General features: G+C 39.8%; 1 protein-coding gene across 2 annotated transcripts; it reads left to right on the top strand.

The window, feature by feature from the left end:
* The first annotated feature begins 10,210 nt into the window (after positions 1 to 10,210).
* Positions 10,211 to 26,171, top strand: LOC146372184 (interactor protein for cytohesin exchange factors 1-like). 2 transcript variants are annotated; one of them, XR_014802663.1, is made up of 10 exons: positions 10,211 to 10,298; positions 14,597 to 14,766; positions 15,874 to 15,944; positions 16,153 to 16,224; positions 16,900 to 16,955; positions 18,408 to 18,496; positions 20,152 to 20,407; positions 20,485 to 20,657; positions 21,648 to 22,856; positions 23,351 to 26,171. XR_014802663.1 is itself a non-coding variant. In XM_084952286.1 (9 exons), the coding sequence occupies exons 2-9, from the start codon at positions 14,608 to 14,610 to the stop codon at positions 21,846 to 21,848; spliced, it is 1,077 nt and encodes a 358-aa protein (XP_084808412.1). In that variant the 5' UTR covers positions 10,211 to 10,298; positions 14,597 to 14,607; the 3' UTR covers positions 21,849 to 26,171. The 2 variants fall into 2 exon arrangements, 1 of the variants encoding a protein (XP_084808412.1); XM_084952286.1 differs by having other exon boundaries at positions 21,648 to 26,171.
* The last annotated feature ends 1 nt before the right edge of the window (position 26,172 follows it).

Genomic DNA, 26,172 nt, shown 5'->3' with positions numbered 1-26,172 from the left:
GCTGTAGTTTTTGGCACTTTTAACAGCACAAAAAAATCTCACTTGGACAACTCAAACCAAAGCAGTCTGTAGACGGATACAGAGGACTACATGCGAGAGGTCAAATATAGAGATTTGAATTTGTGGTGAACTGTCCCTTTTAAAGTTTGAATTTTATAACCTGATCTTCCTCACCTACCTATATTGAATGTTTCACATGTAAGGAGGAAAGGGTTTTCTAAAGATTATTTAAAAAATGCTTCATGACAGAAACTTCAAATATAAAAAAATATTTTGAAGGCGTTCCTCAGGGAACCATCTCGGAGCTCTTCAAGTTTTTTTTACCCAGTTTCTAGGTCATGAATATTTGGTGCCTTTTTTACTAATGAAATATTATGCAAAAGCTCCTAAGCTGCTAGGGTGACTCTTACTACAGAAACTGGGCAATATGGCTACAAACTAAAGTGTTTTTTTGTTTTCATTTTAATCTTCTTTTTCTTTGGATTTTTTTTTATTGTAATACTTTGGGTGGCAACAGCTAACAATGAAAATAGCTCAAATGTTACTCTGAGTTGACCAACAGAAGTGAGTTTCCATCTTGCAATTAGTTTATGTCAAAGTTGAAGCTGTGATTCTAATGTGGAAGATTTTATTTTCTGTCACAGTGTACAATAATAACCCCTTCAAGCTTTTAGGAGAAGATAATTTAGCCGCTCATATCATATATCATATACTGATTTTAAATACAGCTTAACTGTTATATTTAAAGAGGACCTTTTATTAATTTCATGTCATATTTACTGTTTAAACAGTGTTTGCTCATAATTAAAAATGGCCAATTTGTGGGTTGATTTGGATGCTTTGACTTGTGGTTCTTCTACATATTCTACCCACTGAATTTGAAAAGAGGCAGGCTTTAAAGGGGGAGGAGCTTAAAAGGCTTGTTTTAGGAGGATGAATTAATTCAGCAGTAAGGCTCAGGATCACATAAATAAGGATTCTTTTGAACTGCCAGTCATGGAAATGGACACTACTAGAGTCCAAGAATGAAATTATGATGGAAATAAATACAGGGAGTGCAGAATTATTAGGCAAGTTGTATTTTTGAGGAATAATTTTATTATTGAACAACAACCATGTTCTCAATGAACCCAAAAAACTCATTAATAGCAAAGCTGAATGTTTTTGGAAGTAGTTTTTAGTTTGTTTTTAGTTTTAGCTATTTTAGGGGGATATCTGTGTGTGCAGGTGACTATTACTGTGCATAATTATTAGGCAACTTAACAAAAAACAAATATACACCCATTTCAATTATTTATTTTTACCAGTGAAACCAATATAACATCTCCACATTCACAAATATACATTTCTGACATTCAAAAACAAAACAAAAACAAATCAGCGACCAATATAGCCACCTTTCTTTGCAAGGACACTCAAAAGCCTGCCATCCATGGATTCTGTCAGTGTTTTGATCTGTTCACCATCAACATTGCGTGCAGCAGCAACCACAGCCTCCCAGACACTGTTCAGAGAGGTGTACTGTTTTCCCTCCTTGTAAATCTCACATTTGATGATGGACCACAGGTTCTCAATGGGGTTCAGATCAGGTGAACAAGGTGGCCATGTCATTAGTTTTTCTTCTTTTATACCCTTTCTTGCCAGCCACGCTGTGGAGTACTTGGACGCGTGTGATGGAGCATTGTCCTGCATGAAAATCATGTTTTTCTTGAAGGATGCAGACTTCTTCCTGTACCACTGCTTGAAGAAGGTGTCTTCCAGAAACTGGCAGTAGGACTGGGAGTTGAGCTTGACTCCATCCTCAACCCGAAAAGGCCCCACAAGCTCATCTTTGATGATACCAGCCCAAACCAGTACTCCACCTCCACCTTGCTGGCGTCTGAGTCGGACTGGAGCTCTCTGCCCTTTACCAATCCAGCCACGGGCCCATCCATCTGGCCCATCAAGACTCACTCTCATTTCATCAGTCCATAAAACCTTAGAAAAATCAGTCTTGAGATATTTCTTGGCCCAGTCTTGACGTTTCAGCTTGTGTGTCTTGTTCAGTGGTGGTCGTCTTTCAGCCTTTCTTACCTTGGCCATGTCTCTGAGTATTGCACACCTTGTGCTTTTGGGCACTCCAGTGATGTTGCAGCTCTGAAATATGGCCAAACTGGTGGCAAGTGGCATCTTGGCAGCTGCACACTTGACTTTTCTCAGTTCATGGGCAGTTATTTTGCGCCTTGGTTTTTCCACACTCTTCTTGCGACCCTGTTGACTATTTTGAATGAAACGCTTGATTGTTCGATGATGACGCTTCAGAAGCTTTGCAATTTTGAGACTGCTGCATCCCTCTGCAAGATATCTCACTATTTTTGACTTTTCTGAGCCTGTCAAGTCCTTCTTTTGACCCATTTTGCCAAAGGAAAGGACGTTGCCTAATAATTATGCACACCTGATATAGGGTGTTGATGTCATTAGACCACACCCCTTCTCATTACAGCGATGCACATCACCTAATATGCTTAATTGGTAGTAGGCTTTCGAGCCTATACAGCTTGGAGTAAGACAACATGCATGAAGAGGATGAAGTGGACAAAATACTCATTTGCCTAATAATTCTGCACTCCCTGTAGATCTGGTTTTTGATCTGTTTAGTGCTGATTTAAAACATTTCTCAGCATTGCTTCTTTTTTTTAACATTGAAAATAAAGGTTTCACATGTTGACCATCCAGATTTAAGGCAAAACTTCTATTTTGGGGCTTTGATCTCATTAAAGAAATCTGAAATGATAGATTATAGCATGCTGAATCTGCTGAAGATGAAGCTGGTTTTTGTTTTCAGTAGACTTCTTGTTTTATTTTTTATTTTTTACATTTTCAAAACTTATCAGTGGATTATCAGAGCCTTAGCGTTTAGGATTGCTGAAGTATTTTTCTAGTAAAAACACCATTTGTAGTTAAGGAGCCATTAGTGCCTCTTTAGATATTTTGGTTTGTTTGCATAAAATGGTTTCTAAAAATGTTTTTATCTTTTGTTCTTTTTTCAAAGAACTTAAGATTTGTATACATTTCTAACGTTATCAGGGACATGAAAGTGTTAAAAAGAAGAGAAAATGCACATTTCTTTTTAACACCAAATAAAAACAGTGAAATGATTAACCATTGTTTTAGTACAAGGATTATGATTTCAGAAAGCAGTTCTAAAGCTACTCTACCTGAAAATATGCTGCATCATTTTGTAATAACTCAGAATGTAAACACTTTGTGATTTATTCTTTGTGCTAAAAACACAAAGTAAAGAGAAAAACTTGAACCCTGACACAGAGTAGACTTGGTAAATATATTATGGGGTGGAACAATTCTGAATCCGAAACTGAAATCGGGATAGAAACATTCCCAGTATTGCATTGTGGTTCCAACTTGTCGTACTGTGGAAGCTGTGATGTTTAAACATTGAGGTAATAAATGAACTGGAAGCATAGCACATTTAGCGTGATTCATTTCATCTCACGATCCAGTCATGATCGAGTGATCAGGCCACTGTAGCTAATTGTGGTTTCAGTCAAATCTATTTTACACCCCTAAAATAGATTTAGAATTAACTTTGATAACAGATTTAATGGATTTAAATACATTTAAAGTATCTAATATAAGATTTAATTATCTTTGTCATTTGGCAGATTTGTCTGCAGGAAGCTGCCAGAAATTTCAGGTGTACTTAAAAAAAAAAAAAAAAAAAAAGAAAAAAAGAAAAAAAAGAAGAAAATGATCACTTTCTCATCTCAAATATTTGTTTTTCTTTTTATTAATGGACTCAAGAAAATGTGTATTCTCTTAAGAAATTCTTTGCAGGTTTAAGGTTTCTATAATGAAAAATTTCCTGAGGGCATCCCTCAGGGAACCTTTCTGGATCCACTGATATTCAAGAACTGTGGACTTAAATGTTGTTGTTTTTTTTGTTTTTTGTTAAGTCTTAACTTTTCTAAAGCGTTTTTCTAATTCACATTATTTGCTTTTATACAAACGAAACCTTATGCAAGCATTATAAAAGATTCTCAGCGTGTATAGAAAATTTTTTAAATGTGTTTGTGTAGATAGATTCAAATCTATAATGTGTAATTTTTAAAAGTGAACATAAATCTCGTTACTTTTTTTAAAAAAAATAAAGTTTAAATGAACACACAATAGAAAACAAAGTTGCTTCATTGTGAATGCTTGTGGAGGGAGTTTGTGTTACAGCTTTACTTTTTTTGGTAAATGGCCTGTATTTGTATAGCGCTTTACTAGTCCCTAAAGAGCCCAAAGCGCTTTACACATCCAGTCATCCACCCATTCACACACTGGTGATGGCAAGCTACATTGTAGCCACAGCCACCCTGGGGCGCACTGACAGAGGCGAGGCTGCCGGACACTGGCACCACCGGGCCCTCTGACCACCACCAGTAGGCAACAGGTGAAGTGTCTCGCCCAAGGACACAACGACCGAGACTGTCCAAGCCGGGGCTCGAACCGGCAACCTTCCGATTACAAGGCGAACTCCCAACTCTTGAGCCACGATTAAAGAGGACCCGCTTCTCTTTTCCTTTTCTTCCAAGTCTCCTGTTCCAATTGTCGATGTTTATATTATGTATACTGAGAGGTGATAACACGAACATGGTCATGTTAGGCTCAGAACCACACCCGCCACCATAAACTGAAACTCAGTGAATTAAATATAAACTCCAAATTGAATCACAAACACATAACAAAAACTAAGAACCCAGAAAATCCAGAAAAAAATCTGATGCATAAAGATTACAAAGATTACAAAACTCAACCAACACCATAACGTCAGAATCCAAACTTGACTAGAAATGAACCAAAACTATAAAAAAGAGTCCAAATATCAATACAAAGTAAAAGCTCAGGCACAAAACCCAGAGTCCATGACATAAGTAAAAAATGTAGGGCGTAGTTGAGTGAAGTAAATGAGTTTTGTAGAGAAAAATAGAAGTTTGACACTGTCCTTTATTTTTGCAGAAAAATTAATAGGATTTTTTTTTTTTTCATGCTTAGTTCTATAAATATATAAATAAGTTGTAGAGCATGTGAGGTGCCAACTGTGATGCTGTGTTTGAAGTGGGGTGTTGCAGAATTGATCTAAATGTATAGTAGCCATAAAGGCGGAGGAGTTTAAAATGCCTTGTTTCAGAGGGAGGATGAGGAGGTGCAGGAAGGCCCAGTGTTGAAAAATGAAAACCTGGAAGTGGAAATGGGCGGAACTGATCCCTTTTAAATCAGCTGAAGTGAATAAGGGGTATACGTTTATTTATTTTCCTCTAATGACCACTTTTGGCAACAGCTGCTGCTGCTGTCCATCTACACCCATCCCAACAATGGACTCTTCTCACTGTTGAGGTCTGGGAAGCGCTTCCGCTCCCTTAAGGCCAAAACAGAGAGAATGAGGAGGAGCTTCTTCCCCCAGGCTATTCGGGCCCTGAACCAGGTGTAGGACTGGACTCTCCCACACACGTCACTATAAGACTGGACTCTCACACATCACATCACCACACGCACCACCACACATTTTCTATAATCCTATAATTCCTATAATTTATAATCTTTATAATCTCTTCTGCTATTTGCACATTCTTTACTGTAAATTCCTAAGTTAATTTGTAAATTTTGTAGTGACCTGTAAATTGTAAATATTGTAAAACTTTTTTTCTGTCATTTAATGGTCAGGCATTGTACAGCTACAAGCATTTCACCCCCATGTCATACTGTGTATGGTTGTGTGTGTGTGTGTGTGTGTGTGTGTGTGTGTGTGACAAATAAAATTTGAATTTGAGCTGTTCAGCGAAGTTGAAGTGTTGAAGTTCACTTGTTTCTTGTTGATCTAAAGTGAAGGTGGTTTGTAAAGTTGTCCTTTTGTCAAACTTCATGCATCATAATCTGATTTTGCTCTGTCTGATTAAGCACAAACAGTCCCTATTCAGAGCTCTGTGTTTTGTTGCCTCTGTAATGCTTTGGAAAAATAAAGTGCAATTTATTTTGAAACTTTGCGTTCAATATTTTTATTTTTTGGTAGTTATAGCAAAGCTTATAATTTTTTTTTATGTTAAAATAGCAGCTGGATTATAATGATTAAGCTACAGTATTAAGCTACAAAAACATAAAGGAATTTGAGTACAGAGGTTCAGTAGGGTCCTTGGTTCTCAGAAATGTGAGGAGCACTGATATTCTATTAGTACCTGACAGTCATATGAGATAAAACATTTGAATATATATTTTAGAAAAAGCATTTTAATTTGGTGACTGCAGATAATTTAAATACTAACAAATGACAAAACCATTTAACCCATGCTGTTTATGCCCTGTCGTAGATTCTGTGTAATATTGATGATATAGAAGTTTCATAAACTCCCAAAACCTCACGTATCAGTTATGATACCCCTGCTGTTACAGGGTTAACCTGCATTTCTGCAAGCGTTCCTGAGCCCATGCACCAATTTCCATGACAGATTTGTATTTTTTTAATGCAGTGATGCCTGAGGACATGAAGGTCACTGGCATCCAATAGTTACTTTCATCCTTGTTCTTTGCACACAGAAATTTCTCCAGATTCTCTGAATCTTTTCATGATACCATGTAGTGTAGATTATGAGTCAGTCAGTTTTTCATTGAGGAACCTTATTCTGAAATTAAAGATGCATCTTTTTTGCAGCTCGTAGTTTTCATGGAATATGATAATGTATTTGTTTACATCTGTCCACTCTCTTCTGGTTATCCTTATCAGGGTCACCGGGGGGAGGCTGGAGCCTATTCCAGCTACCAGTGAGCGAGAGGCGGGGCATACTCTGGACAGTTGCCAGTCTCTCACAGGGCTAACAGGATATTATTTAAATATTTGATAGATTTTTATGTTCCACTGGGAACAAAATATTGGCTCATGAGATTTGAAAATCATTGCATTTTGTTTTTTATTTACATTTAACACAATGTTGTAGTTTTTTGGAGTTGTGTTATAGCTGCAGATAAACCTTCATAAGACGAACTGAGATGACCATGTTAGGAATATCTCCTCCCACTAACTCAAGAAAAAAACTGTCTGACACCCATCTGAGCTCACAGAAAATACTTGCACATTCACTGATTTATTTATTTTGCCCGTTTTTAATATTAACTTTTAAGAGTAGATATATGACAGAAAACAAGAAAAGGCAATAACAGGTCCACTTTAATCTGTTTAAATGCTAAATCAAACTTTAGCTTTTCTGGTGGGTTTTTTTAATAAATAATTAGTGAATTCTGTTGTTTGAATCGGGCTTTGCTGTGTTACAAGATCAGTGTCAATGAAGCAAAGTGTAAGCTGTTCATTATCTGGTTCTAAATGAGCTAATCCCTCAGGTAATAATCTTAAAGGGCACATACGAAGCTTTCAAAGACTAACAGCTCCATCACGTGGACCCTGTGGTGAACTGCAGTTTGAACCTACTATTGAACTCTTATTCAGCTCTGCAGCTGTGTAATAGACAGACTCAGGTGTATCTTTAGAATAGTCCACATTTTCTTCTAAAATATTTGAGTGGATGCTCAGGAAATTTGTAGCAAACATAAGAACAACCCCAGGTTTCTCTTCAGCACTGTAGCCAGGCTGACAAAGAGTCAGAGCTCTGTTGAGCCAACCATCCCTTTAACGTTAACTAGTAATGACTTCATGAACTTCTTCACAAATAAATTTTTATCATTAGAGAAAAAATTACCAGTAATCATCCCACAGATGTAATATTATCTACAGCTACTCTTAGTACCATTGATGTTAAGTTAGACTCTTTTTCTCCAATTGATCTTTCTGAGTTAACTTCAATAATTACTTCCTCCAAACCATCAACGTGTCTTTTAGACCCCATTCCTACAAAACTGCTCAAAGAAGTCCTGCCATTGATTAATTCTTCGATCTTAAATATGATCAACCTATCTCTAATGGTCGGCTATGTACCACAGGCCTTCAAGCTGGCTGTGGTTAAACCTTTACTCAAAAAGCCATCTCTAGACCCAGCAGTCTTAGCTAATTATAGGCCAATCTCCAACCTTCCTTTCATATCAAAAATCCTTGAAAGAGTAGTTGTCAAACAGCTAACAGATCATCTGCAGAGGAATGGTTTATTTGAAGAGTTTCAGTCAGGTTTCAGAGCTCATCACAGCACAGAAACAGCTTTAGTGAAGGTTACAAATGATCTTCTTATGGCCTCTGACAGTGGACTCATCTCTGTGCTTGTCCTGCTAGACCTCAGTGCAGCGTTCGATACTGTCGACCATAATATCCTATTAGAGCGATTAGAACATGCTGTAGGTATTACAGGTACTGCACTGCAGTGGTTTGTATCATATCTATCTAATAGACTCCAATTTGTGCATGTAAATGGAGAGTCCTCTTCACACACTGAGGTTAATTATGGAGTTCCACAGGGTTCAGTGCTAGGACCAATTCTGTTTACATTATACATGCTTCCCTTAGGCAGCATCATTAGAAGACATAGCATACATTTTCACTGCTATGCAGATGACACCCAGCTCTATCTGTCCATGAAGCCAGATAACACACACCAATTAGTTAAACTGCAGGAATGTCTTAAAGACATAAAGACCTGGATGGCCGCTAACTTTCTGCTTCTTAATTCAGATAAAACTGAGGTTATTATACTCGGCCCTGAAAATCTTATAAATATGGTATCTAACCAGATTCTTACTCTGGATGGCATTACCTTGGCCTCCAGTAACGCTGTGAGGAACCTTGGAGTCATTTTTGACCAGGACATGTCCTTCAACGCACATATTAAACAAATATGTAAGACTGCTTTCTTCCATTTGCGCAACATCTCTAAAATTAGAAATATCCTGTCTCAGAGTGACGCTGAAAAACTAGTTCATGCATTTATTACTTCCAGGCTGGACTACTGTAATTCATTATTATTAGGATGTCCAAAAAACTCACTGAAAAGCCTTCAGCTAATCCAAAATGCTGCAGCAAGAGTACTGACAGGGACTAGAAGGAGAGAGCATATTTCTCCTGTTTTGGCTTCCCTTCATTGGCTTCCTGTTAAATCCAGAATTGAATTCAAAATCCTGCTCCTCACATACAAGGTCTTAAATAATCAGGCCCCATCTTATCTTAATGACCTTGTAGTACCATATCACCCTATTAGAGCACTTCGCTCTCGCTCTGCAGGCCTACTTGTTGTTCCTAGAGTATTTAAAAGTAGAATGGGAGGCAGAGCCTTCAGTTTTCAGGCCCCTCTTCTGTGGAACCAGCTTCCAGTTTGGATTCGGGAGACAGAAACTATCTCTACTTTTAAGATTAGGCTTAAAACTTTCCTTTTTGCTAAAGCATATAGTTAGGGCTGGACCAGGTGACCCTGAATCCTCCCTTAGTTATGCTGCAATAGACGTAGGCTGCCGGGGGATTCCCAAGATGCATTGAGTTTTTCCTTTCCAGTCACCTTTCTCACTCACTATGTATTAATAGACCTCTCTGCATTGAATCATATCTGTTATTAACCTCTGTCTCTCTTCCACAGCATGTCTTTTATCCTGTCTTCCTTCTCTCACCCCAACCGGTCGCAGCAGATGGCCGCCCCTCCCTGAGCCTGGTTCTGCCGGAGGTTTCTTCCTGTTAAAAGGGAGTTTTTCCTTCCCACTGTCGCCAAAGTGCTTGCTCATAGGGGGTCATATGATTGTTGGGTTTTTCTCTGTATCTATGAAGCGCCTTGAGGCGACTTTTGTTGTGATTTGGCGCTATATAAATAAAATTGAATTGAATTGAATTGAATTGAATTGAATTGAAACAAATGTTTAGAGCTAAAATATGCAGACTGGTGCATGAACACATTTCACCCCACTATAGTTGGCAATAAGGCGGCCTTGAAGTTTTATTTTCTGCTACAAGAAGGCTGAATGTCAATGACATGTGTCTCTTTGATTTGACTGTAAGAGGAAAATGGTGTGAGATACTGAAGACGGATGTCTCCACTGTAACTAAACAGCACTGCAGAAATTTGCTTAATTTGCTGAAAATAAGTTTTATTTTCTACAGAGCAAACGGGAAGTTTCTGAGAAACAGACGAGGGCATAAAGATCACGAAGAGCACCGAAACAGGAAGGACGCTGTGGAGTCTGAGTGGTGCGTTTATGTAGAGCGTGAGTGTGATTTTGTGACTTTGTGGTCTGCTGATGTGTTAACATAACTTCTCACAAGCGGAGCACACTTCAGTTCCTCCTGTGCTGCGCGTCTGTCTGCAGGAAACGCATTACACTGCCGGACATCCAGACTGCAGGTAAGGGCGCTTGTTTCGGCAAAGTTTCTTGCTTCAGTCTTTTGGCGTGTGTACAGAAACCTTAGCAAGAGAGAGACATGTAAAGTTAAGACTAATGAGACCACAAACATCTGCCCAGTCTCATACAATTAGCGGTGAGTCTGTAGAGGGTTTTTTTTTTTTTGGTGACCGAGGTAAACTGGTTTTAGAGTACACAGGAAAAACAAAAAAAGCAACCGCTAACAGATGAAATATGCAGCATCATGCAATATCTCTAATACTGTAAACCTGTAAAGTGCAAGGTAAAGTGTTAAAAAACAGACAAAGAAATCAAATTTCATGATATCATATATTATTTTTTAGCTGTTTTGGACCTCACAATTACACCACGTGATCTTTACAGGTATGCGTTCATACATTTTCCTACCAGAAACTTGTGATTCAGTGCAGTTGCATTTATACAGCACCCCATGAAACTGTTGCCTTGAGGTGCTTTATATTGTAAGGTAAAGTAAGGTAAGCACTTGGTGATGGTGGGGAAGAAGAAACCTCCAACAGAATCAGGCTCACGAATGGGCGGCCATGCTGTGACTGGTTGCAAAGCGATGGGAAAAAAGACCAAAAAACAGGATAAACAATTCAATGTAAATATTAATACATGTTTAGCTATAAATGCATGGGGAGTGGAAAAGAAGTGCACAGTGCATCATGGGAAGTCCCCCAGCAGCCTGAGCATATAGCACACATGTATACCACCTACTAAACAGTGGAACATGACGCCCACAGAGATGTTGTATACTCAACTTTGGTATCAACATATTCATGATCAGCGTGTCCAGGATATCTTTGCCTTATCTTCACAGAGATGAAACGCAGTGTACAGGCTGAGGACAAGTGAAGTTTAAATATCAAAACAGAACTCGGACCAGGAAGTCCTCTTAGCCTACTTGCAAGGTCAGCAATTATAAAATGTCTTGCTGTAGCAACCATGATTTAAGGCATGCTTAACACAAACAATCTTTGTAATCTTACAGGAAACACACACACGCACACAGAAAATCAGTGTTTCCTGTAAATTATGCTTGCTAATTAAGGAAAGACATCAGACTGTCTCTAAAACCTACAGACTCTCCTACTACCTGCACACTAACAACTGAATTTACATAATTTACACAGAAGTGACTGGACAGTACATGGAGACTTCTGCATATTACTATGACGCATGAATTACCACCCCCGTTAGAAGTGAAAGGTTAAACCTGAAGTTTCCCCAATAACTTATACAGAACAGTGCAGGACTGTGATGCCCCTCCCTGCCCTATCCTATTTGTGTGAATGTGTTAATATTCATGAAACCAACTTCCACACTGTGATATAAATGAATACATAACTTCATTTCCTCTTCCTTTCTGTTTGTGTGAGTGTATCTGACATCAGACAGCTGACATGAGAATGTTGTCAGCTGCTGCAGGTCTCTCTTCCATCCTGTCTGGCAGCAGTCTTCTTTGCTGTTTGTGTTTTGCTAGTTTTGGGTAAATACCTAATTTTCTACTTAAGCAAAGCTTCTTGCCACATACCGTGCGCACATTTAAGATGAATGGGGGCTCATCCCGGATATTCACACCACATTAGTGTTTGGGTCATTGTTGAAAACCACCTTTCCTTGTCGTTGCTAAATGCTAAATTAGGTAGAATGGCTTTCTTGGGTCAGGCTTAACATTTTGTTTAGATGTGTTATTTGAAGCAACTGTTGAGTTAAGTTTAGTTATGGTAAAAGAGCAGCTTAAGTTCCTATTTTTGTTCCTATTTTTGTTTGGTACATATACTCATCTGTTCTCTTTCATAACCACATAAGTTCATGAGTCATGTATTCCTTTAGTAGGTTTACTTGAAGTGAGCTTTTAATGCTTGTAAAACTGGTGTGTAAATACCCGTCATGCATATCTGTCCAGAATCAAGGTTTGGGATTAGTGTGGGTGGATTACCTGGGACTTGTTGTTTTTGTTTGTTTGTTTGTTTGTTTTTCATTTTACATTGAATATATGGTTACCCTATTCAAGAAAAAAAAAACTATTTAATGCTCACGTTCATGGTCTTCATGCCTTTATTACTCCAGCATAGCTCTCCTCACTTACCTGTCTCACATACCTGTCACTTCCTCTGTAGCCTGGCTGTGGCTGTGTCCCAATTCAGGGTCTGCACGCTTGAAGTACGCACACTACGTACGGTGCGTACTATAAGTACGAGCAGCGCGGAAGTGAGAGGCTTGTGAAATGGGACGGTCTAGCCTTCGTCGTGCTGTTCAGGTTGCCTAGCAACCATGATACTAACCGCGAGAAACGTTTCATACAGCTTTGTGTGACATAAATGAAGGAGAAAAAAATGTTTTGTTGGTCATTCATTTTTGTCATGACATCACTTTGATTAGTTGAGTATCTGAGGCTGAGACCACAGGACTGTAAAACATGATTGTTGGGCTCCATTCCTGTACTGAACAGTCATTTCAATATTAGTTAGTAAATAACAATTAGCTAATGTTGTTCATGAGACTAAAGTCATCTCACTGTGGTAATGTAAATATAATATGGCCAATATTATATGTATTGTCAGATTACTATGATATATATATATGTAGTGAAGTTTGGCTCATGTGAGAAGAGAGCAGCATTAGTTCCTATTTTTGTTTGGTTCATATGTTTTTTCGTTCTCTATTGTAACCACATAAGCGTATGAGTCGTGCATTTCTTTGGTAAGTTGACTTTGGGTGTTAACTTTCTGTGCTGATAGAACTGCAGAGCATTAATATTAGTAATGTGAGAGTTAAGATTATATCACAGATGTTACAGAGTAAAATGTCCCAGTTGGGAAACTTGCCATGCAGATAATGCTGCATACGAAACACACTAAATACCCCACTCTGTCAGTATAAATATACTAAAAAGGGTCAGAAAAACACAGAAAAATGACTCTATTAGTGCCACCTTTGAGGGGGTTAAACAAGCAAACCCCAAGGATGGTAAGGGTCCACAATGGCACTCTGCACCTTTGAGATGGTCCAAATTTCAGATATGCTGAAGGTTATCATGGTGGCACCTCTGATCGCATTGCACAGGTCGACTTTTTTTCTAGTTTGTTTTGAAACCAACAAATAAAAAAATGAAAGTTTCCAAAAACAAAAAAGGAAGAAAACGTTGCTCTGATGGCTTTTGTGACAGATGCTCTTCAGTGGGGTGGGAAGAAGTCCAACAACAAAGCCCAAACCCTTGCAAGCATAACAGCTCAAGCATTGTGTCTACAGGTACAATTATGTTTTGAGATGATTCTTCAAGCAGTCTGGCAGAAAACTATCAACATGCAAAAGTAAAAAAAAAAAAAAAGTTTTATCTTATGACAGAGTGCCTTGCTTGTTCTCTATTGTTATTAGAATACCACAAATTATCTGTCAAGACTTCCTGAAACTTGTTTTTATAGAAAATGAAAGGGCAGACTCAACAAAGAAAGAATGAAACAGTCTCATCTGTATGAGTTGATCAAAAGAGACAGAAAAGCAGCTCAATGATGTTGTTTATTCTAAAATTAGTGCCAAAACGGAACATCAGAGTGTGCAGATAAACCGGTAAACAGTGGAATTAGGACAGCATGATTTAAAAACATTTGCACTACCCAGGCTTTTGTATTTTTAGGACACGCTGGGGTCTACAGAGAAGATCAGGAGTCTGTTTGAAAACTCATAAATACCAAATCAGGAAACCAAAAGTGGCTGAAGATAGGATGACCACTGCACCGAGGCTCTGTGGGTTTCAGCCTGCTGCTCACAGCTGCAGGCAGCCAGGCAGCGTGGGGCATTTGACAAACGTGACAAAAATATACAAATTTACTTAACTGCTTGTTAAGTAAAACTAAAATAAGTTTCAATCAATAAAACAATGTTAAAAGTAAATTAAAAATGGAAATACAGGAAGATAAACTGCAAAAAGAACAGACAAAAATCTGTCTAAAAAGATAAATGTATAATTTAATAAGGAGCTGAATAAATAAAAATGGATATACAATAAAATAAAGGTCAACATTTTAAAACAACAGAGGTAAAAATAAATACAGGTGAATAAGTTAAATATTGTACATTAAAGTGTCTCAGGTCTTATAGCTGAAGAAATAACTCAATAAATCCAATAAAGCAAGCAGCTCTGAAATTATTAAAAATAATTGTTGAGTTGTCTGAGTACATGTGAGGCCCCTAAGGAGCATCATTGTTGGTTGGCTCCTCCCTCTGATCTGAAGATCTGAACCTGTAACCTGCCTTCCTCCTTCTCCTGCAGAGTCTGCAGCCATGAGTCGGCGTCGGGTTTCGGTCAAAGACCTGGGAGCGGTGGACTGTCAGGGCTGGCTGCACCGGAAGAAGGAGAGCCGTAGCTTCCTGGGAAGCAGATGGAAGAGATACTGGTTTGTCCTGCAGAGGAGCTCTCTGTACTGGTACAGTGACGAGATGGTGAGCCACAGTTATCTCACAGTTAAGCCCTACAGCTCAAACAACGTGCAGTAGAATTCAGGTCTGACATGTGCGATTAGCATCAGAAAATCTGTTCCTGGTTTGCGGAGCCTTTTCAAAACATGAATGTGCACTGTATTCTTAATCTTGGACTCTATTAGAGTAGCTTTGCATGATTCATAGTTCAAAATAATCCTTCTTTATCTTATACTCCTCATTTGATCCTCTATCCTTATTTGAGCTACCCACCCTACCTTGAAGCTAGCTTGATTCTGATTGGTTGCCCCTCTAAAAAGGTTTAAATAGAAGTTGGGTGGGGCTTTTGGTGTCTGAGTTGACCATATTATGGGTACCTAACTCTGTGACATCACGCAGAGATAAAAAGTAGACCTAAATATCTGAGTGCTGAAGCTCACGATGTTTACCTGTACACACAGTGACCTCGTGAAACTTTCGGATATGATGTGTCAGACAATTGCATGAAAGTTGCTCCAAAAGCCACGAACATGCCTAAGATATCTAGTTTAATGGCTTTAAAAGGTGGAGGGGAGCTCTAAATAGATTTTAAGTGGGTGAGTTATGCATGAAAATAACCTTTGCAGTTGAAGTCCAAACTGTTGTTGAAGCAGGTTTTAACATGGGAGTCTGTGGGGCCTGACTCACTGTTGAAGTGAGCCTTAGAGGAAGTGCTGCCTGTGTGTGACACACATGACATCTTTTAGAAAAATAAATAACTAAATTACGTGGTTTTGAAATGTTTTAAGTTTCTACTTTGATACAAGTACATTAATATTCCATATAAATGGGTTTAAATAGAAACATTTCTTATATGTTAAGAATCATATGTAAATCCCTTTATCTCTGTGAAGCTGTAAATTTAAATAAGCATATAGTCAAACCACACTAAGACACAAAGTAGGTCAAACTGCAACCAAACAGACAGACAGAGCACAGTCCACAGCGATGTGCATCCTCTGGCTCTGACCACTGACACTTTGCTGAGATCACACAGGAACCTGAGATACAGACACGTTGTTTTCTGCAGACTTCACTGCATTAAAGTGTTTCTCATCAGGTTTTCTGAGCTCTTTTTGCTCCTCTCTGCAGGCTGAGAAAGCTGATGGATTCATCAACCTGTCAGGCTTTACCATCGAACAGGCCAAAACCAGGAAGAAATAGTATGATGTGTTTTTTTTTTTTTTAATTTTCCCCTCTTAAACCACAAGACTTACTCAGTTGTTTGTGCACCCTCTGTTGCTAAAGCATCTTAAAAAAATGTCTCAGTGGTGAGAGATCCGCTGCAAGGCATTTGTTTTCCACATCTTCACCAACTGCTTTATATAGCACATTGAATTTATCATTACTTTGCTCTGTGTTGTGTTTCAGTGTCATAACAGCCAGTCATCCTAATGTAGTGACTATTACTATTGGTGCTGAGAGCTACATAGAAATGAATAAGTGAGTACTTTTAACCCATTTTTATTATTTTATCATATGTAATCTTTAAAAAGTTGACCGATTCTGCTTCTCTTTATTTCCTGTCTTTGACCGCATACAGTTACAAGAATGAATTCTTCTATAAAATATGACTTTTGACAGTTTTTATACACTTGGTGCTGAATGATGTTATAGAGATTTGGATAGAGATACCCCTCCCATCTACTGTTTAAACCTTACACATGGAGCAGCCAATCAGAGGTTAGCTTAAAGGGGGTCAGTTCAGTCTGGTAATGCATGTCATGCTGGAAATCAGCATCTTAGGCCCACTTCGAGGGTTTATACCAGCAGAAAATGTCATTATAACTTTTCAAACTGATCCACATAAGGCAGGAACTGTTGAGATTTTGCAGACATGCTTGTCTCAGAATGTCCTCCCCTGACTTTAGTGCCTCAGTCTTATAGAAAAGAGTGAAGCCTCGAGTTAGTGACATTTGCACTTCAGCCAGTGATGGCTGAGAAACTTTGCTCTGAACTAATAAGTATCACTATTCTGTGTCAGAAAGTACAGTCATTTCCTCTTCCCATCCTTTTAATGTCATCTTTCTTTTTATTGAGTCATTGCAGTACACCGTGTAGTATGTTGCATGTTGTGTGTCATTTGTAGAGTTTAATGCAGTGTGTGTGTGTGTCCAGGTGGATCAGTAAACTGACAGAAGCAGCTGAACTAGATGAGGCAATCAACAGTGAAGGTGAGAGGATTAAAAATAAGAATCTACCAAAATGATGATGGTAACACAGCTGCAGTCTGAAGTTTCCACACACTCATGAGCATGACTGTCAGGGTAACTCCGGGCTTTTAATAATGTTTTTGAACTCTTTAAATCAAACGTAACATTATGACCACTGACAGGTGACATGCATAACACTGATCATCATGGTGGCAACTGTTAGTGGGTGAGGCACATACGGGTGAACATTTTGTTCTCAGAAACTGGCAAACATAAAGATTTGAACAACACGGGCCAAACTGTCATAGCCAGACGTCTGGGACAGAGCATCTACAAACCTGCAGCTCTTGTGTGGTGCTTCTAGTCTGCAGGGGTCAGTTTCTGTCAAAAGGGTTCCAAGGAGGGAACGGTGGTGGACCAGTGACAGGGTCACGGGGGGCCAAGGCTAAATGATGCACGTAGGCAGCAAAGGCTGGCCTGTGTGGCCAATCCAGCAAACAAGACGTTGTAGCTTAAATTCCTGAAAAAGTTTATGCTGGTTCTGATAGAAAGGTGTCAGAACACACATGGTCTGCATAGTTACAGACCAGTCAGGGTGCCCATGCTGACCCCTGTCAACCACAAAAAGTAAAGAAGGACTACCTGCAAATTCTTCAACATTGCCTCAACTCTACATTTGAAACTTGTTGAAACTGACACATTTGGGTTCTCCTGTGGGACAATGATCCCAAATACATTAAAACTGATTAAATCAAATTAACATTAAGCTTTTAGAATGGCCTTCCCAAAGCCCTGACGTCAGCCCTAATGAAAATATGTGGATACACTCAAAAGCTCAAAAGTCCTGTTTTTTCAGAGTCATTAGAGATGTGTGCTGTGCAATCCTTCCCCTGTGGATAAAGAACTGTGCAGAGAAATCATTAATGCCAAAAAATACCATGACATACTCACGATGAGTGTCTGTAAACTTCTGACCACAGTTACTTCCCACTAATGTATCTCTCTTACAACTAACATGTCACACACTGCACCCTCTTCTTTTCTTTGATTATCCCAGCTTTCCTTTCCATCTTCACAAATTTGGTTTTCTAAAATTTCTTTGCTCATTCCTGTCCCTTTCGCCCACCTTCCTTTCTTTGAAAGGAAGGTGGTATTTTTCCCTTTTTCATATATTTTTTCCTTGAAACACTTCCTCTCCCTTTCCCATTGCTACATCTTCCTTTCCAGTTTTCATTCCTTTTTTCCCATTTACCCTTTCCCTTACCCTTTCTCAGTTTTTCTTTCTTTTTCGTTTTTTCTTTAAATCATTCTTTCACTCTGATTTTCATCACATCTTCACATGTGTCTTCCCATTTCTTGTCTCATGTTATCTCTTTCACTGATCTGTTGATCTAGTTTCCTTCACACATCATCTATTTATTTTCTGCTTTGCTGCTTTCTTTACATTGTCTCTATTTATGCATGTGTGTGCAGAGCGCTACAGTGAGGGGAGTGATCAGGATGAAGAAGACTTGTCGTTTTCTTCTCTTGACTCTCAGCTGGATTCAGTGGCCACCCAAAATGTAAGTAAATGTATGAAGTCCATAGAAAAGAGCTTAATGTGAAAGTAAAATAGGCACTAGCCATACCGTAGATGGGGTAATACATGTGGGAACAAATGGTCTTTGGGCTGCAGCATTTTTAGCTGCAGTACCACAAATGACCACTGAGGAAAACTCTGGCAAAGTTTGTTCAGGCTGTTGTATTGATTTTGATTGATCGATTTGAAACCATAGTTGGTAACACCAGTTTCTGAAATACCTTGTTCAGAAAGATACTGTGGTGGGTACGCACGCTGTAAATGCTGGTTTAAATGGTACGTAGCTGTGGCTATATCACCATCAGTATTTGAAGCAACCTGTGCTGGTGGGTGTATTGGGGCACTAAAAGCTGAGTACCCAGCTCCTAGGCCTTGTTCCAGATTCAGATCTTCATCTGGAATTCCCCCTCAATTTGGATTTCCTATTCATAAAGTTGGAGCAGCCCAATTAAGTCAAAGTTAACAATGGCAGCAGTTAATGATACATGATTGGCTCTACCGTTCTAAGAACCAAAACAAGTCCTTCTTTTCCAACCTTGCATTCATTGTAATTCTCTTCCTTTAATAATTACTCCAACCCTCACAGAATCCCAGGTCGAACTTCACTTAATTATTCCAGCACACTGATTTCAGATAATCTCAGGATCTTGGCAAGAAAAGCGACTTCTTTGAGTTTCTTTAAGTCTTTACTGTACATCTTTGCTGATTTGATGAAAGCTGGCATAACCTTTACATTTGTGTGCTCCTTTTGTTTCCCTGATGCCTTAGAGGGAACAGTTTCTGCCCGCTGTTGGAGGGTCCTGATTACTCTAAGTTTCTTCCAGATGGTAGTGTCAGCATAGGATTAGTTAATGGTCTGTGTGCGTGGGCCTCCGGTAAACTTCAGTGTTGAGGTTTCCATTCTCCTCAATGTGCACAGCACAGTCGAGAAACAGCAAATTATTATTATCCTTTGTTATATCACTGAGTTGACCTGAACAATGATTCACGTGAACAATTGGTGTCATCCACGTATCTGTACCAGAGGCTAGGTACTGTTCCTTTCCTGTTCCACCTAGCCACTTCCACTTCCTCCATACAAAGGTTGGCTAGAATGGGTAACACTGGGGAGGTCATGGCGCACACATGTCCTGATAAAGACCCACATCCTTTTTCATACCTTGGCACATGATCATTAGTAGGTCAACGAAACTCATGAGCATCATGAAACCAAAAATACAACAAGGAAGATCCAGAGTTGCTGAGCAGCTAGAGTCCTCTATCAGACTATTTTGACATGTTTTCCTGCCAAAACATTTGAAAAGAAGATTCAAAAAGAGATAAAAAGAAATATCATATTTTTATTTACAATGGTACACTTGCTCAGTTTAAACATTTGATAGGTATGTTCTCCTGATTTCTGAGGGGTTTTTTCCAGTTTCCTACCATATTCCAAAGACGTGTATGGGGTCAGGTTGATTGGTTGTTCTAGCATGCCTGTGAATGTGAACTGTTTTTTCCCTCTGTGTTAGTCCTGTGACAGACTGACAACTTGTCCAGGTTGTATCTCTCACTGGGATAGGGGTTAATCAAGGGTTAATCTTAAATTTAAAATGACTGAAAACACATATTCTGAAACACTTTCTGCCCTTTTCACAGGGAAACCGTCTTCAGCCACCCTGGGAGTCTTTATCCTGCACCTCACTCCCCACCGTCTCATCAATAATCACTGAAAGCAGAAGTAGAACCAGCTCGGCTGGAAGCTCTTTGAGCAAAAACCGAAGACAAAGACCAGTTTCTGAGGGCAGCGGTCGTCTGTCCTGGCTGGACCTCCCCAAGCAGGACGAAACCAGCGGAACACAGACTCCTCCTCTAATTCATGTTAGAGAGGAAAAAGAGGAGGAAACAGTCCAGGGTAAACACCTGCAGCTACACGTGGTTATCATGTCGTCTCCTGCTACTTAACCTTACTGATTTTTTTCCTGTTTCCAGAAAAAACGCCAGATGAGATGGAGAGCCTCTACAACCATCTGAAAGCAGCCAGCGTCAATCCAACTGGACAGACATTTCAGAGGGACTTCAGGGCCTCATTTATCCGGCGATGTAAGAATGAAAAAGTCAACGAAAAGGTTCACCTGGTCAGGATACTCAAAAGCACATTAAAGGTGAGTCTGAACTTTTGTCTTTAACTAAATGCCAAAAAAAATGAAAGGGTTAGGGTACTCAGTTACACGTGCTGTTATCAAGCAGCAGACCCTGGGGCTGAAATGTCAAAGGGCCATCATTCATCAGCTGATGGAGGAATCCAAACAGCGTGTTGATTCCTCTAATGGCTGCTTCAGCCTGGCTCCAAAAGTGAGTCAATCCCAAAAGACGTGTTAAAGTGTCCAATTTTACAGTCGAAATTATCATGTTTACAGCCAGTTTAATATAAGAAGCTAAACCACATACTTAGATAATATCAAACAATAAATTCTTTATTTATCCCAAAATTTGGACAAAATTACTGTGTATCACCAGTCAATTACATAGAAATACACATACGAATATGATACAGTAAGGAGCTATTCTTGAAAATGAATCCAGGTATCATGGTGGTAAGGATTGTCTGCACCTGTCCTTGAAGCAGCAGAGCTGTAACAGATGTTAGTGTTCGGCTACATGTGTGGTAAGTGGTGCAGAGGGTGTTCAAGAACCTTTATTGTTAATTTAGTTTGGTTGGTGATCAATAATTAATGGTACTCATGGCCATTGATCAGTGGTCTTTGATCAATGGCCAACTGCAATGTTGAATTGCTAAGCTATCAGCTAATGCTAGCTGTCCTGCATAATACAGGGTCAATCGATGTTGACATGCAGACTGACTATCTAATAAATCCCTAGATTTTTATTTAAGGAGACTGCTTCTGTGACTGCCTCTGACTTTATTAATAATAATATCTCCAAACTATCGCTCCAGACCTGAGCTGTTTTCTTGTAGCAGGTCTTTTCTTCTGTAAAACTGGACATTTTAACAAGGGAGTTAATGGGAACTGACCCGCTTTTGGGGACACCCTACACTAAACATTAGCGTAATCTACACCCTGTTTGGATTCCTCCATGAGCTGATGCCTGATGGAGGATCACTGCATGTTTCTAACACTCGTGTTTTTCAGGCTAAAGAGTCCGAGCTGCTGGCTTTGGAGAAGATCCTGAATGAACCAAATCTCACAGCGCTCATGTACAGGGAGTGGAGACTCTCCAACACCATCCTGCTGCAAGATATCCTTCAGCACAACCAGGAAGCAGAGGGTGCCACAAGCCCAGACGGGATAGTGTCTGAGATTTTAGAGCTGCCCAACACTGCTGTACAGTAACGTTATGAAGTCTGAAAGACACTGAAAGACAAAAATGTCTAAACCCCACCATCATCCTGTGATGAGAGGAAGTTGGTTCCTACTCTGGATTGAATAACGATGCTACAAGTTTACTCGAGGTTAACTTTTAAACGCTTTTCACCTCACTTCTTTTCACGCAGCAGATTGGAATGTTTGTAGGTCTTTAAAGCTTAGGAAACACTGTTTTTAATTTCAAGCCAAAACTTTAATTTGTATTTGATTAATGTTTTTTTTTTTTTGGCGATTTGCTTTATTTTTGTGGATGTATTTTTTTCTATATAATTTCTGTTTATTTTATTTAAAAAGAGATGACCTCCACCAAGTAGCTTGTGTGACTTTTTTCAGTTTGTTTCTTTAGCAGGAATATTCCAAAGGAAATGATGGATCTGCATGATGGTTTTATGTGAAGTGGGGCTCATTCCAGCTTAGAAGTGACTGAAGTGTTGGATTCAGCAACTTTTGGAAGGATTCTTTGAAATTGGAAAAAAATTGACATGTTGAGTCACTGCTTCACAAATACTTCCATCCATCCATCTTCTTCCGCTTTATCCGGGGCCGGGTCGCGGGGGCAGCAGCCTAAGCAGAGAAGCCCAGACCTCCCTCTCCCCAGCCACCTCCTCCAGCTTATCCGGGGGAACACCAAGGCGTTCCCAGGTCAGCCGAGAGATATAATCTCTCCAGCGTGTCCTGGGTCTGCCCCGGGGCCTCCTCCCGGTGGGACATGCCCGGAACACCTCACCCAGGAGGCGCCCAGGAGGCATCCTTGTCAGATGCCCGAACCACCTCAGCTGGCTCCTTTCGATGTGGAGGAGCAGCAGCTCTACTCTGAGCCCCTCCTGGATGGCTGAACTTCTCACCCTTCTCCCATCACTCACGAACAAGACCCCGAGATACTTGAACCCCTCCACTTGGGGCAGGAACTCATCCCCGACCCGGAGTGGGCACTCCACCCTTTTCCGGCTGAGAACCATGGCCTCAGATTTGGAGGTACTGATCATCATTCCCGCTGCTTCACACTCGGCTTCGAACCGTTCCAGTGCGAGCTGGAGGCCATCACTCGATGAAGCCAACAGAACCACATCATCCGCAAAAAGCAGAGATGAGATTCTGAGGCCATCGAAGTGAAAGCCCTCCGCCACATGGCTGCGCCTTGAAATCCTGTCCATAAAAATTATGAACAGAATCGGTGACAAAGGGCAGCCCTGGCGGAGCCCACCCATATGGAAAAGATATATATAAATCTTATAAAGTTTGTATCTGTCTTGTGTGAAACTTGTATGAAAAGCATACAAGAGTGAAAACAGATATAAGATCCCTTGAAAAATTATATAAATGAAACTTGTATGTTTTGGATACTTACTAAAACAATATCTGAAAGTGAAAGTGAGTAAATCATATAAGCCTTATATGATTCACTATATGAAGTAGGCCACATCTTATGCAAGTCTTTTATAAGTTTTTTCTATTTCTTTTCCATATAGGCATCATCCGCCCAGGAACGAGTCCGACTTATTGCCGGCAATGCGAACCAAGCTCTTGCAACGGTTGTACAGGGATCGAATGGCCCATAGCAATGGGCCAGACACCCCATACTCCCGCAGCACCTCCCACAGGACACCCCGAGGGATACAGTCGAATGCCTTCTCCAAGTCCAAAAAACACATGTAGACTGGTTGGGCAAACTCCCATGCACCCTCAAGTATCCTTGAGAGGATAAAGAGCTGGTCCAGTGTTCCGTGACTGGGACAAAAACCGCATTGTTCCTCCTGTATCTGAGGTTCGACTAGCAGACGAACTCTCCTTTCCAGCACCCTGGCATAGACTTTCCCAGGGAGGCTGAGGAGTGTGATCCCCCTGTAGTTGGAACACACCCTCCGGTCCCCCTTCTTAAAGATGGGGACCACCACCCCAGTCTGCCAGTCCAGTAGTACTGCCCCTGATCTCCACGCAACATTGTAGAGACGTGTCAACCAGGACAGCCCTACAATGTCCAGAGCCTTCAGGAACTCAGGGCGGACCTCATCCACACCAGGGGCTCTGCCACCAAGGAGTTGTTTAACTGCCTCAGTGACCTCGCCCCCGGAAATTGGCGGGTCATCCCCATCATTCCCAGACCCTGCTTCCTCCTCGGAAGACGTGTCAGTGGGATCAAGGAGGTCTTCGAAGTATTCCTTCCACCGCCCAACAAATACTTTTCATGTTTAAATTTAAAAAATCTGGTAGACATTAACTCGGTATATGGGCTGGTTCTTATTCAATGCTTTTTTATCTACTCTTCCTGAGCACTCAAAGCGCTTTATTCAACACGTTCACACATATCCACAACCACCTTTTTCTATGTCTAAGTGCTTTCTATCTAACATTAACACTGATGGATGCGGGAGCAACTCGGCGTTCAGGATCTTGCCCAAGGCCTCCTTGACATGCAGACCGGAGCAGGCAGGAGTCGAACCTTCTATGCCTTAACTTATTGTTGTAAATAAAATATTACAACTAATCTGGATTCAGGAGCCGAGTTCATGCCAGGTGTCGCTTCCAGTTATGAGCAGTGTTAAAGTTTACTCAAAGTAAAAGCAAATATTGACGTTTGCAAAGATTTAAATGAATTTTCAGTGAAAGAAGAGGTGGGATCTGTTTATATTTGTTGATACTTTTGTTGTGTGAACAAGTCTGAAGCAATGATTTTACGGCAGCTTGTTTTCTACCTCTGAACTCGTTCACTGCAGTGTCGTCTTGGGGATGTCTCACATTTTTATCATCCAACACAAAAATCCCATTAAAGCTGGGGCTGCGGTCGAATGCTCAGTTTGAATCTGCTCATCATCAAGCTGATGCCTTGATTTAATAATTCAGTTTGCGTTTGTTTTTACATCCAGGTATAGGATACTTTATCATAGGTGTGTTTTGTTTGTCTCTGAGCGGAATGAAATAACACAATAAGAACATGTTGTATTCAGTCTTCTGACTCCAATACATCTAGAAACTCTAGAAATGCTGTATTTACTGTACATTTGCAGTAAAACATTTGAAGTTTCTCATTTTGTTGAGTCATTGTTTTACGGCACACTGTAGGAACCCAGTACTGACATTTCTCCACATTCAGATTTCAAGTTTGAAAAAGTGATTTCAACAAACTAGTGTTAGGAGGTTGAGGCTCCAACAACACACGTTATTAAAACTCCTAGGTTTGGCCTCTAGATGTCATCAGATTAAAAACAACCAATGTTGGAATCCTGTTTATGATTGAGGGCCACAGGTAAAATGCACGCAGGGGCAACATCAGTATTTATAAAGTGTGTGTATGATGTGTATCAGTTCTTTTCATTAAAAAAAAAAAAAGTTTTCCTTTTAAACAGTAAGGTGGCATTTCATGATAGCAGAAAAAAAGCTGCTGTGACAAAGCGTGAAATCTTTGGACTATAATGACACAAAATAAATGCATAAAATTACAGAAAAAGTTCTGAAAGCTCATTGTCCACACGTTTTGCTTTTCGTTTAAATTTAGTGATAAAACAAAAATTCTGTCATTTAATTACTTTACAGTATGAACGGCCATGAGGGAAAAGCTGTAAAACTGAAAATACAAAAGTCCAAAATTTCTTGTGGTGAGCAGCAGATCAAATAGGTTCATTGTAAATGGCTTCAAGTGCACATTCAGGCCTGAACGACTCATTTAGACATTGAGCCAATGCTCTGTAAACATGCAGACATGTCTGCCATTCAAATACACTTTTGAATATAAAACTATATACAAACTAAACTGTAAATGTAATTCAAAGAAGCTATTTGTATTTAGTTTTCATAAAAAAAACTTAGTTTTAGTCATTTACTACTTGGGAGAACTCAAAGTGTAAGACCTGGACAAGTTTGAAATCTTCTGTCCTCCACAATGAAAAATGGCTCAACATAAAAACAGGTGTCATTATTCTTAAACTCTTTGCAGTCTCCAGTATTACTGAAATGCAGCCAGATGATGCAGAATTTACGTTTTCGCCCGTTCCCCCTGCCGGACAGGCTAGCATTTAAATCTGGGCTCCGATCTGTGTACCTGGACTGTACCACTACATTCACTGTCTTCGGTCAGCCACCCACCCTTCTTTCCAGTAACGGTATGATTTGAGCTTTCGCGAAGTGTTCCAATCAAAATAAAATCCTGCTTGCATGGATTTTCAACAGGGCTGAAGATTTTGCTCCCACATACTGACAGGTTATTAATAATTGACATATATCGTTTGAAAAGCTTAATAGTGCTCCGTTGGTCTCCAACGTGCCCTCTGAGAAGGAAATCAAAGACCACAACCTG

Source organism: Perissodus microlepis, chromosome 15, assembly GCF_051167445.1.
Source record: "Perissodus microlepis isolate ML-2025 ecotype Zambia chromosome 15, ASM5116744v1, whole genome shotgun sequence".
Classification (NCBI taxonomy): Eukaryota; Metazoa; Chordata; class Actinopteri; order Cichliformes; family Cichlidae; genus Perissodus; species Perissodus microlepis.
The sequence above is the reverse complement of the archived record's forward strand: the minus strand, read 5'-3'. Positions and strand labels throughout refer to the sequence as shown.

Excerpts from the sequence above, each read along its gene's own strand:
- LOC146372184 (XM_084952286.1), top strand. The coding sequence starts at position 14,608 with ATGAGTCGGCGTCGGGTTTCGGTCAAAGACCTGGGAGCGGTGGACTGT. Across the intron at positions 14,767-15,873 it reads ACTGGTACAGTGACGAGATG|GCTGAGAAAGCTGATGGATT; the intron begins GTGAGCCACAGT and ends TCCTCTCTGCAG. Across the intron at positions 15,945-16,152 it reads GCCAAAACCAGGAAGAAATA|TGTCATAACAGCCAGTCATC; the intron begins GTATGATGTGTT and ends GTTGTGTTTCAG.